At 62.4% G+C, this 12,622-nt stretch overlaps 2 protein-coding genes across 4 annotated transcripts in view; one reads left to right on the forward strand and one right to left on the reverse strand.

Moving 5' to 3' along the window:
• The window catches only part of RASSF4 (Ras association domain family member 4), a 29,627-nt gene that overhangs the window by 2,217 nt on the left and 14,788 nt on the right, over positions 1 to 12,622 (reverse strand). For 2 of the 3 annotated variants that reach the window (XM_036355936.1, XM_036355934.1), the window contains exons 4-10: positions 5,784 to 5,923; positions 4,764 to 4,852; positions 4,061 to 4,218; positions 2,236 to 2,337; positions 1,905 to 1,956; positions 1,216 to 1,337; positions 408 to 505 (exon numbers count right to left, since the gene is read on the reverse strand). In XM_036355936.1, coding sequence (XP_036211829.1) covers positions 408 to 505; positions 1,216 to 1,337; positions 1,905 to 1,956; positions 2,236 to 2,337; positions 4,061 to 4,218; positions 4,764 to 4,852; positions 5,784 to 5,923 — 761 coding nt within the window. The remainder of the gene's footprint in view (positions 1 to 407; positions 506 to 1,215; positions 1,338 to 1,904; positions 1,957 to 2,235; positions 2,338 to 4,060; positions 4,219 to 4,763; positions 4,853 to 5,783; positions 5,924 to 12,622) is intronic. The other variant, XM_036355935.1, reaches the window with a different exon arrangement.
• DEPP1 (DEPP1 autophagy regulator) lies at positions 6,444 to 9,317 on the forward strand. Its single transcript, XM_036355942.1, has 2 exons — positions 6,444 to 7,003; positions 7,504 to 9,317. Exon 2 carries the CDS (start codon positions 7,531 to 7,533, stop codon positions 8,134 to 8,136), a length of 606 nt encoding a protein of 201 aa, XP_036211835.1. The 5' UTR covers positions 6,444 to 7,003; positions 7,504 to 7,530; the 3' UTR covers positions 8,137 to 9,317.

The following is a 12,622-nucleotide window of genomic DNA, read 5'->3' on the forward strand; positions in this document are numbered from 1 at the left end:
GGCAGAACTCCCAGCCCTGCTCCAGGGTCCACCCATGCTCCTGCCTGATTCTGCTGCCTGGTTTTCAGCAGCTTGTGTCCCTCCCATCTGGTAAGGTGCTGGATGGGGGTGTGGGCTGCCTCCTGCTATTTTGTCAAGTTGCCACCCAACTTGGTATCAATGCCAAGCAGGGGGCCAGAGGGCCTGGCTGGAAAGCCAGGGTTGGCAGGCTTCCCTGAGCCGTGCGAGGGCACTTGGCACATCTGGAGGAGAGAGCTCTCCCAGCCCTGGTCCTGCTGCTCTACCCTGCAGGCTGGCCTGATGGACAGGGCCCAGGACTGGCCCTTTAAGCACTGGCCCTGGATGCTCTACCCTGCAGGCTTGCCTGATGATTAGGACCCATGACTGGCCCTTTACGTGCTGCTTACTTCATGGTCAGTTTGATTATTTCTCTTTGCTCCTCTTCTTTTAATTTTTCAATAAAACTGTCCAGCACCGGCATTTCAAACTTAATGTACTGAGCAACCTAGAAAATCCAAGAACATTTTATTGTGCTTTAAATTAGAAGCCAGAAACGTTTTCTTTCCCTCAGGGTTTCCATAGGTCCAATTCAGCAACGTCTACGCCCATGGAGGTGGCTGCCCTCCTCCCACCCCCAGCACTGCTCTGTGTGCTCCAGGGCGGGCGGGGGGCCCTTTCCTCAAAGGCAGCTACTCTCCCTGGGAGGAAAGACTAAGCCAAGTATTGGGAAAAGCATTAGACAGTGACCAGAGGCGCACGGGGTGCTGTCTGGGGTGCAGGTGGGGACACACTGTTTCATACAGTGGCATGAAACTGTACTGGCCTGTGGACTTAGATCCTGTGGACTTAGCTGCCTGTCCACAGGCCCAGCCAGGCCCTCGCTCAGAAACCCTGTGTGGACCTTTAGTGCAGTGACAACGGAACACTGCAGTGAAGGAAAAGGTTCCACCTGCCGGGGAAAGCACAGGCAGTGGCTTTCTGGAACCAACGTCTCCCTCTGAGGCAGCCCATGGCACTGGTGGTGGCACAGAGGGGTGGGGGTGGGCCTGGAGCCATCATCGCCCTCGCGTGGGGCCCTTCGGGACAGCCACGCGGTCCCTGGAGACCACGTGCAAGAGGGCTGAGGCCAAGGACACCTTTGGAGCCCTGAGAGCCCCCACGCTGTCTGCCAGCCCCCCCTCAGGAGCAGGCCTCCCAAGCCGCGGCCCCACTCACGTCATGGGGCACCTCCTCGCCCAGGTCGGCTTCCATCAGGAATATCCTGGCAATTTTCTCACTGGGCCCGTGCAGGACTCTGGAAATCAGCGGGTACTCACAGTCTTTTAATTTTGTCCGCTCTGAAAAGAAAGGTGGTTTACAAAATTCAGGGGGCATGAGGAGCGCCTTATTCCCGGATGGATGACAGCCGTCAGGGGCCGCAGGGCCCTCCTCCAGGCCTGGCTGAGATGATGGCCCTGAGTGTGTGTGACCATGTCATTCACAAAGGCCCACTTGGGCAGGGACCGTCCAGGGAGGGGAGCGGGGAGGAAAACAGACCCGGGAGGCTGGGCCCACAGTCGCCTTCCGGTGCTGGGCAGGGGCTGCTGAGAGGACGCAGGCTCGGCCACTGCACTGCTCAGGGCTGAGGGCTTCCCTCCAGCTCACAGACGCCGGTAACCCTCCCCAGCCCTCCCAGTAAGTGAGCCAGGATGGAAGCTTCCCACGGGGGGAAGTGGGGGTTCTCAAAGGGACACGTGTGCCCTGGTCGGGCTGGGAGAGGCTTCGGGGTGCAGGCACAGTGGGTCCCAAGGCTAGGAGGGCAGGTTGTCCTGTGCCTGCCACACAAGCCAGCACAGCCCCCGGAGAAGGAACGAGGTGGGAACCTGCCTTTTGTTTTTATGATCTGGGCAAAGGCCGGCACTCACCGCCCGACTCGTGAACAACGTAGAGTGCGAACTCACTGGGGCCGTTCTCCACCTGCAGCGGCAGAGACTGAAGTCAGACCCGGCTTCCAAGACCAGGGACAGAGGGACTCCTGGCAGCAACCACACCCCCGGGACCACACACATAGATCCCACACACCCGCCCCACCCGCCCCACCCATCTCTGCTTCCAACCCCAGAGCCCAGCTCAGCAGAGAAAAACCTTGCTAGACCTTCTACCAGGGCCACAGACAACTCCCCCCCACCCCCCACCCCCGTCGCCAACCCCTGGAAGACCACCCGCTCGGGGACCAGGCGCTCGCGCCAGACTTACCCGGAACTTGCTGAGCAGCAGGCTGAGCACCTGCAGGGTGGTCATGGTGCTGTTGACCCTCACGTTGGTCACGGACCCATACGCAGGCGTAAACACGGAGGTCTGCACAGGGAGGGGGAGGTCAAGGCAGGGCCGGGACCGGGCTGGCACGCTCAGGGCCTGGGCGCACTGTCAGCCACGTGCTGAGGAGCGCGGAGCAGCAGGCGGACGGGGCTCTGGGAACACCGGCGCCTGCTCTCACACACAGACCCACGTACCAGCCGTGCCCATGCCTGGGCACATGCAGGGAGGCTGGGACAGCTCACGTCTGACTGAGAAAGACGCCTGCAGAGCTACCAGGGCAGCCTCTGCTCCTCGGAACCAGTGGGCTGAGGTAACTCACAAGGGACGGGGGACCGGCCTCTCCCTCCTCGTTCTATCCATCAGTGCACCAGGTGTTTGCTGATTCTAAGGCAGAGAGTCCTCGAGTCCACTCCGCTCCACTCTCCCAGTGGTGCCCCAGCTTCCCACTTTCCCCTTCCAGGCTCGGCCCTTTCGATTATTCCACATACCGGTGCCCGGCATAACCTTTCAAAAACGCTGCGCCACAAAGTGCTCTGAGCTAGCCCCATGCTTCACCCCCTTGGCACCAGGGCCTCCCGTGACCCCTCTCCTGGGCGCCCCACTCCCCAGATTCAGATGCGCACGTCCTGTCTGGCCCTCGCTCAGCTTTCCTCGGGAGGTGACTGGGACTTGCGGTGTGTCCCCAGCTGGTCCCAGTACCAGAGCCAGGCTCAGCCTGGACTTGCCTTCTCCACAGAGAAGATGTGGAATGACTCTGGGCTACAGAAGCAGCCTAGGCCTTCGGTCCCCAGGAAGGATGGGATACAGAGAGGAGCCCGGCCACTGCGAGGGGAAGAGACGTAAAGAACACCTGAGTCCTTAGAAGGCTTCTCTGCATGCAGTGCCTTGGCCCCTTCTCAATCTCTCCTTCAGCTCAGTCCGGGCTGCACCCTAGCGGGAGGGCGGGGGCGCTGGGAGGTCCCGACAGCCGAGCAGGGTCCTGCTGGCTTGCCTTGCTGACGTCCTCACCCTGAAGGCCAGGCCACCCCCGGCGTGGCCTGAATGGCTCGGGGCAGGCCTTGCCCGAGCTGCCGCTCTGCCGCTCTGACCCCGGGACCTCTCTCCCCTCCCACTGGTTCCTGGGCTGCTGCTCGAACTGGAAGCCCCTGCTCCATTCCCAGGATGTGCCTGTCACAGGAGACTCCACCCAGGCCTCACCCAAGCTGCCACTCGTGCCCTTTGCAGTAACGACCAGCTTCTCCTCTGGCCGTTCAGTGTGTTTGATGATGTCACCCCCTGAGCTTGCTACAATACACGCTGGGACAAAGGCTGCGTGCTGGGAACCAGGGGCAGCGCGCGTTCTCTGATGCAGCCGCATGTGCCCGGCACACCTCGGCCTCGCCAGCTCACTCGCCCTGCAAAGTGCCAGCAGGGTGCATGGTCCCCAGGACACTGAGCCCAGATGAACCTCAGGGAACACTGCCCAACGAAGACCTGCATAGACCAAAGACAGACTCAGCGTGTGAGAGTGGATGGACAGTGAGTCTGTGGTGAAAAAAGTACAGGCTTTGGGGTCAGGAACTGGGACGTTATTTTGATGGGACGCTGGGCTTGCCCTGACCCTGCTTCTCCACGTGCACGGCCACCTGCACACAGGGAGGTGGAGAGGGTACTGATGTGGCCATCCTGCCTGACGTGTGGCGGGCCCAGGGGTTTTGCCTGTGCTTGGGGCTGGTTGTGGTCAGTGTCAGGGCCCTGGGCAGAGGCGAGGCCGGGACGTCACCTTGTGGTTGTAAAAGTGCCCGTTGATGGAGAAGCGGTGTCGCCGGGTCCTCTGGGTCTCGCCGGGGGTGCGGCACCTGGGCCTCCTCTGGATCACACAGGCCGCGTCGCTCTTGGTGCGCATCAGCTGTGGGGTCTCCTCGTCCTCCTCCAGGGGCCCTGCAACGGGAAGGGATGCGGGGTCAGGCCCCGGCGGAGCACCAGTGACATGCTGTGACGCTGTCCCTGTGTGGAGGCGGGTCCCGGCAGGAAAGGTGACCCCCAGGTAGGACCACCTGTGTGACCACATCACCGCGCCGCAGCTGTGGGCCTCGCCTCCGGGCACCCAGGGCAGGTCTTTGGCAGCTCAGCCCCTGCTCTGAACAGGTCCCTCACTGGGTATGAGGGGGGCACGGAGGCCAGGGGGGCAGTTATGGACCCCAAGTGTGAGGATGAAGCCCCGGCCTGCGCGGCCAGGAGGGCGCCAGGCCCTCTGCGAACTGTTCCCTCTTCCTATAACACTGCACGCAAGGGGGCCGGTCACAGACGAACCACGTCACCCCTGCTCCCTTCCTGTTGCGTGGGGCGTCAACGAGGACCCTGTGCTGCTCCTGAGGACAAGTGGGGCTCCTCGCTACTCCCCGGCGCTGCTCTCCGAGGCGGGGCCCCGGGCCAAGCCCCCTCCCACCAGGCTGAGCGCAGGCCCCGGCCGCTGGGCCGCTTACCTGAGCTGTCGCTGGCACTCTCAGGCCTGTGCTCAGAGGGCTGAGGGCCTGGCTGCTGGGCAGTGCCACCCTGCAGGAGCGGCTCCTTTCTGGAAAGACATGAGCACGATGCGGCAGAGAAGAGTGACCTAGAGGGCCAGCTGCCTGTGTGGACGGCACCCAGGCCAGACGCCGGACAGGCCGAGGGGAGGCTGGGATTTCACACCAGAGGCAGCGTAAATATTGAAAGAAAAACACAGTATGGCCAGTGTCTGCTGGGCAAAGAGGGGGTCTGCTCCGAGGACCCCGAGGCTCTGCTCTGCCACTGCAGGACACGGGGACACCAGGCGGAGGCGGGCTGAGTCCTCTGCCCCGTGCCACGTGGGCTCCGGCATCCCTCAGGCCTGGGGAGAGCCGGGCAGGGCAACCTTCAGGGGGCCGACCCCTGGGCCTCTGGGCTGGAGAAGGAATAGGCGCGATGGGAACCAGCCCCCTAACTGCGCACGTGAATGAGCTTCGTGCTAAGCCTGTGCTGCTTGGAATTTGCTACGCGTGACTGGGCACACCTGTGGGTGCGTCAGTGGGTCAAGGTGCTGAGGGTCCTCGCAGCAGCGACTTGATTTGAATAGTTGGAGGGGGAAATGATGATATTAAATGTTGGTAAATTTATAAACATAAGTTCTGATATTAAAATAAAAGCAGAGCAGTAGCAGGTGAAATCTACAGCCCTCTCTTTGCAGACCAGGTGGCTCATGTGGATGTTTGAGAAACACAGCTGGTGGGATGGACACTGGGCCATTCTCAGGAGGGCAGCGCCTCGGCTGCCATCTAGAGAGACCCCCCTGGGGCGAGGCTGCCGTGGGCAGGGGAGGCTGTGGGCTGACGCTGTCATGAGGGGACAGGGCTGAGCCGGACTATTGTGCCCCCTACAGGAGCGGGCTTTGCCCTGAGGCCCAGGACCCCCCACCAACACCCCAAACAGTAAGCTCAGGTTGACCAGGTGCCACGGAGGCCACCCAGCCACCCGAGCCCAGCACTCACAGGCGGCAGCTGGGCTGCCCGGCGTCCAGGCGGCTGATGAGAGGCGCCGGCTCCCGGTCGTCCTGCATCTGGAGGCGGATGGGCCGCCTCAGCCCCCAGGCGATGTTGAGGAGCCCCTCGATGACCAGAGCTCCTTCCTCCTGTGGGGCCTGCACAGTCAGCCTCTGCCCCGGCCCGGGCCTCGGAGTCACTGCCCGCCTCCCGCAGTCCCCCAGGACCCAGCCCTTCGGACATGGGACTCCCCGGACACTCAAACCACCCAACACGCACCCTCCTCCTGGGGGACCTCCCTGGGGAAACCTAGGTGCAAGGCCAGGCCAGCCAGATGAGCCTGCTTGGCCCACACCCGGCTGGGGCACGGTGGGGGGCGTGGCTGGAACTGTGTCCCACGGGAACCCAGCCGCTGTCCACACAGCAGCCAGGAAACTCGGTCTGGGAGCCGCGGCCGCACCAACATCAGCGCAGTACAGGGCGCCCTCCACCCGCACCGTGCCGGGTCGCAGCCCCATCACCACTGGAAAGTATTACTGGGAAGTAGTGAAACCAGGACCCTGGGCACTGCCTTGGTCCCAGGCCAGGGTGGGCACTGTCACCTTGGCGCAGGCTTAGGCAGCAGGCCTCCAGGGCGGGGCCTCCCTGGGGGGGGGGGGGGGCGGGAAGGGCAGGCTCCGGCTCCGCCACTCTGGCTCTAGGCTGGAGTATCTGGGGCTCAGGGGCTGGTGTAACCCACAGTGGGTGGGTTACACCCACCCACTAGGTGGTGGTAGCAGCCCTAGGGCAGCCTCTCCCGGCCTGGGTTGAGGTGACCAGCAGCGGTGCCCGTCCAGCCCCTGCCCTGCAGAGTAAACACTTCCAGCGCCTCCCACGGCACAAACACTTGCTCCTGGTGGGCGCTGGGCCAGGCCCGCCCCCGAGCTGTTTTCCTGAGAGCCTCCCTGACGGCTATTTTGGGCCTCGTGACAGTAGCTGACTAGTGGGAAGGTATAAAAGCCGCGGTGGGGCCTCTGGGTTTGCCAGACAGTCAGAGAGGGTTCTGCTCTGGACAGTGGCACATCGGACAGAGGGTGGCACACTGTCCTTACCCTCATCCCGACCGTCTGTCACCGGACACAGGGCTCCGACCGCTGGGCCCGCATCCGCTGCCCCCAACTTCGTGGGGCTTCCCGAGCCCGGCCTTGCTCCTCCGCATCCCTGCTACCCCCAGGGCCCCTCGGCCACAGGTAAGAGAGAGCCCCTGCCCCCTGGTTTGAGATAAAACAAATGGCTCTGTGTGTCTTCCCGGGTGGGTAGTCCTCAGCCGGGGACCTGCCCAGCCTCAGGGAGGGTGAGAGACTGGGGAGCAGCCAGTGGCAGTGACTGGCTGTAGAGGGCTCTACACCACAAAGGGTTTCACAGGAGCTGCCACTCATGTGATTCTCACACCACACGCCCCTGTGAAGCAGGTACCTACAACCCCGTTTTATGGATGAGTAAGTAGAGGCTTGGAGAGGTGACACTGCCAAAGGTCCCCGAGTCAGGAAGGGGCAGAGTCTGGTTGTAAACCTAGTTCCCTCCGCCTGCAGTCTGAGGCTGGGTTCTCTTATTCGCATGGGCTTTAACATTAGCAGAGAGGAGGGGCTCTGCAAACTCACACAGGCAGCCTCAGCTGGGGCGGGGCGGGCGGGGCAGGGGGCAGGCGGGGCATGGCAGACCCTCACCCCAGTTCTCTGTCACCCCACAGGTGGCTGCTTCCCAGCCGTCGGCAGCCATGAGGTCCCGGCTTCTGCTTTCTGTGGCCCGTCTGCCCACAATCCGGGAGAGCTGGGAGGAGGTGCTGCCTGGGCAGGACCCTGTGGCTTCCCCGAGCCTGGATGACTACCGGAGGTCCATTTGTCAGCTGGCGCAGCCCACCTCAGCGCTGACCGAGGCTGCAGCCAGGGCCCGGCCCAGCAGACGCCCCTGGCAAGCCCGGGCCGGCGAGCAGAGCGGCCCCCCCGGGTCCCTCCAGGACTTCACCACTCACTTCAGCGGTCAGCAGCCCCCGAACACTGCTGGCCCCCGGGGCTGGCTCTCCGGGCAGTCCCAGGAAAAGCAGCCACGATGCAGGGGCCTGCCAAGGAGGACGGCTCCCTCTGCGGACCCCTGGGGTCCTCACAGAGAGATGGAGAGCAGCAAGGCCGGGGGGTGCCCCAGAGGGGAGCTCTATGATACCAGGGCACCGGGGCGCTGTCCGGTGGGACCGTTAAGGGACTGGCACCAGGGCTCCCGCGCTTCCTGGCAACCCATCCAGGCCGCAGCCTCCCCGCCAAGCTCGCGCCCCAGCAGCATTCTCAGAACTCTCTATTTGCACCTCCCGGTGATCCATGAACTCTGACCCCTCCCCAGTAAAGGCTTCTGTACAGAGCAAGCTGGCCGCGTCACCTCTCCACTTTGCCCGCCCCGAGGTGGGCACTGCCCCTGGCAGGCCTCAGAGGGAATGAGGTTCTGAGGGGCTGCCTGCTCTGGGGCCCTACCCCGAACAGTGACAGCCTCCCTCCCGGGAAGTTGTGCTGCGGGCCCCACGCTCATTGCGCCCTCCTTGCTGACCACTTGGGCCCGTTACTGGATAGTTTCTCGGTTTCCTCATGGCAGAAGGGGGCCATGGGACCTGCCTCCTGGCTGCTCCGATGAGCAAATGAGATAAAAGTCACACATGTCATGGGGCACATGTTGGAGTCCATACCCGTTAGCTGCTGCCTGTGTGGGAAACAGGTTGGGGGGCGAGGAGAAGCGAGATCTCACTCCCCCCCGTGGTTTCCGAGCGAGGCCCTGGGTGCTCCCAAGTCAGTCGCTTGGCCCCAGCTTCAGAGCCCAGGTTCCATGAGCCCCAAGGGAAAACGTGTCTCAGCAAGTAGCCCCACTGTTTCAGGGGCGCTGTCAGGGCGGCATCGGGGTACCTCAGTGGCTCCAGCTCACAAGTCCTGTTGAATTATCAGGAGAGTTTTCCCCAGACTGAGGGCCAGGACAGAACCTGCACTAAGCCTGTGGATGCCAAGTGACTGCACCAGCTGATCCTGCCCCCACCCATCCCTACCCCTGCCTGCCTCCACCCAGGGACCTCAACTGTGGGGGGAGAAGTGCAGGGTGTTGTCTGGCTACTCTGTTCTCAGACAAGTCCAGGGGGCAGGGCTCACTCCTCATATCCTCAGGCCCAGGTCAGCCTGGCCATTCCTGGGGCCCCAGAGACAGGCAAAACCCCGTTTCCTCGAGGCATCAGGCAAGCAAGGACTAGGGGAGAGGAAGGATTTCCCTCTCAGAGAGGCAGGTGAGGCATCAGAGAACCAAAAGGATCAGGCCCGAGAACCGGCCACCTGCTCCCTGGGCTGGCAGCACTGGCTGGCCGGGCAGGGGCGGGGGCAGAGAGGAGAGAAGGACGGAGCGGGGCTGCAGCCGAGCCCTCAGCCTGCTTCACCTCCCCCACCTCCTCGCTCCTCCCCCACCTCCTCGCTTTGTGGACCATCACACGTTCTTTTCTTTCTTTCTTTAAAAACAATTTGTTGTTGTTGTTAATCCTCACCCGAGGATATTTTCCCATTGATTTTTAGGGAGCGTGGAAGAGAGAGGGAAGACAGAGAGAAGCATCGATGTGTGAGAAACACATTGATTGGTTGCCTCCTGCAGGAGCCCTGACCAGGGCCCAGGCCTGGGAGGAGCCTGCAATGAGGCCTGAGAGTGGCCTCGAACCCGGGACCCTTTGGGCCACAGGGCGAGGCTCTATCCACTGAGCTAAGCCAGCTGGGGCTCTTCCCTTTTTTAAAGCTCCTTTTAAATTGGTTTGGACTTTAAAATTTTTTTGTCTTCTTTCATGCGTTCTGTGGGGTGGCAGAATGTAAACCATACATTCAAAAGGGAAAGCTTCAGACCAGCAGTTTCTCAGGTTCCCCATCTTTTCAGCGGGGACACCAACGCCTGCCCTCACACCTGAGAGGAGGCGGGACTGGACAGCCGCTTGGAGATGGAGGCACAAGCACCGCATACACATGTCTGCATCGGTCACACCGTGCGGCTCCAGCTGGCGGGTCCTGACTGTCCGGCCAGAGCGGCCGTGGGAGGGGCGCGAGGGCTGCCCGCCCAGGGGGTGCCCAGGGTGCGCCCGGGCTTAGCCTCGCTCAGCCCCTTCGGGAAGCGGCAGGAACGCGGGTCAGAGGATGACCTGGCCAGTGCCCCCGGCTCAGGAGCCATGCTGCTATGTGGGGGGTCAGGCAGCGGTGAGGGGACCCAGGGCTCTGGTCTCCTCTGCGAACACCTCTCAATGTGAAAGAAATTAATGGCACTTTCAAAGGTGCCAAAATAACAGCTGGAGGGAAGGGCTTGGCAGGCAGTGTCCACCCTCCTGCTCAGACAGCCTCGGGGGAGGGAAGGACCTGGAGGGGGAGGGCCGGTAGAGCCTCACTCTCTTCCCACCCACGGTGTCCCACCCAGGGCGGCGGCAGGAGGGAACTCTTAAGGGCGCTCACCTGCCCGGGGCCAGGGGTCTGTCAGAAGCCCCTCCGGGCCTTTCTCAGGCCCAGCAGGCGGCTGGGGGTGGAGGGGGGGGACTGGGCTCACTGCCTGGTCCGGCCACCAGGGGGAGCCTTGAGCCCACGAGAGCTGAGCACAAGGTTGGGTGGGGGGCCAGCTCTTGGAGGGGCCACACAGGCACCCACCGGGACATGGGGTCCCGCTGCCTCCGGCTCACACACTAATTAGTGAAGACTTTCCCCACGGGTGGTGCCCGTTTTCCTCTGGAGACGCCCGCGAATGCTCTGCTGCCTTTAAAGGCAGATTGCTCCCAGCTGCTCCCTCTCTTCACTGTCGCACAAGCACAGTGACCCCGAAGGCCAGGCTCCCCACACAGGATGCTAGTGCGTTGGCCTTCTCAGTGGGCGTCCCGCACACCCAGCTCTCCAAACACGTGCCCCAGCCATGGCCCCCAGCCCCTGACTACTGACACCTTCCTCTCTCCATGTTCTATGCACCTGGTGGGCCGGTAGAGGAGAAGGTGCCCCCAACAGTAGCGCTGGGGCCGCCAGGGCGCCAGGAGAGGCCAGGTGACAAAAGGCAGGGGTCTCTTCAGGGCCCCCATGGCCCCGGGAGGCGCACCTGGTGCTGAGCCCTCGGAGGCCGGAGGGCAGCTCAGGTGGGTGTCCCTGCTCAATGCTGGCGAAGGTGTTGCTGTATTGACTAACACCTGTGCTCAGGCCTCGAAGCCACACCAGCACTTGCGCTCTGCAGGTAGCCTGCCTTGGAGGCTTACGCGTGGGAGCCTCCATCCCTTTGTCTGGAAAATGGTGTCTCCTTTGTTGCAAAGCTCTGTGTTATGGAAAATAAACAGAGGCAAAGTGCCTGGCACCTGGCTGCCCGACCTCAGGGCCTACAGTGCCCACGGGGAGGCTGGCCTGAACCACAATAACCTGAGCATCCCAAACTGCAGAGGCCCGGCCGCTGGGTGGTGGGGGGACGTGGCGTCCCGGGAACCAGCCACACGTTCCAGTGTTGGAACCCCAGGCCTCCCACGCCTGCAGCCTCACATTTGGTGGCTGTCACCTCCCACGGAGGCGCACTCCCTCGGGCTGGCACCCCTTGGTTTAGGCTGCAGAAGGTTCCTGAAAAGTACGCTCTGGCTCCAGGGAGATCAAGCCAGACCCTCACACGAGTTTTAGGGCTGGAACATGAAAACCCCCACTGCGGGATGTAAACTTCCCACCGCCGCCGGGGCTGCCGCCACTGCGAGTCCCCCATGTCTCCACGTGAACGTGGTTACACATAAGCACGGGGCACGGGTTCCCAGCCCCCCAGCTCCCCAGCCCTGCTCCCCACACAGCTGTTCCTACGGCGGGGTTTGTCCTGGGGAATCCCACGTGCCAACACCAAGCGCTCAGACCAGCGGTCTCAGAATGGCCGTCCTCAGGACCCCCGGGGGCCCTGTCCACACACGGGGGATGCAGGGCTTCTCCCACAGCGGGCCTGGGGGAGGACGGAGGTAAGAACTGCAGTTCTAACAAGTTCCCAGGTGAGGCTGCAGGTGTGGGAACCCCGGGACCTTAGCTTAATCCCTGAGTGGCCCAGAGCTGAGGACCAGGGCTCAGCCAGAGACCGCGCTCCGGCCGCCAGCACCAGAACCGAAGAGGCCCGCTCCTCACTTACAGCGCAGGTTCACGCTGCCCAGCACACGGGCTCAGCCCCACTCACCCCGGCCTGTGGCTATGCATCCAACCCCTGTGCCCAGGACCACACTGCCTGGCCCGGGGGCTGCAGAGCCAGGCAGGCATCGGGGCGCCCACTAGAGCAGCGGTTCTCAACCTGTGGGTCACGACCCTTTGGGGACTGAACAACCCTTTCAGAGGGGTCGCCTAAGACCATCGGAAAACACATATATAATTACATATTGTTTTGTGATTAATCACTATGCTTTAATTATGTTCAATTTGTAACAATGAAAATACATCCTGCATATCAGATATTTACATGACGATTCATAACAGTAGCAACATTACAGTTATGAAGTAGCAAGGAAAATAATTTTATGGTTGGGGGTCACCACAACATGAGGAACTGTATTAAAGGGTCGCAGCGTTAGGAAGGTTGAGAACCACTGCACTAGAGTAAGGACAAGACAGTGAAGCCAGACTTCGGAGGCCGTGGGATCAGAGCCCCGCGCAGTAAGGAGCTGGGGCAGGTGGCTGGTGGGACAGGTGCTAGAGGCCACTCTGCAGAGGGAGAGCGTGAGGGAAAGAGCCCTCGGCAGAGCCCGGTGGGGAACAAGGTGTCAGGGGTGGCCCAGGCCCCGAGTGTGTGGCATCATCGGCCATCACAGGCAGCCCGGCACTGCCTGACCGGTA

Source organism: Myotis myotis, unplaced genomic scaffold, assembly GCF_014108235.1.
Source record: "Myotis myotis isolate mMyoMyo1 unplaced genomic scaffold, mMyoMyo1.p scaffold_m19_p_24, whole genome shotgun sequence".
In the NCBI taxonomy this organism is placed as follows: Eukaryota; Metazoa; Chordata; class Mammalia; order Chiroptera; family Vespertilionidae; genus Myotis; species Myotis myotis.

What these genes read in the sequence shown, in the direction of transcription:
- DEPP1 (XM_036355942.1), top strand. Translation starts at nt 7,531, where the DNA reads ATGAGGTCCCGGCTTCTGCTTTCTGTGGCCCGTCTGCCCACAATCCGG.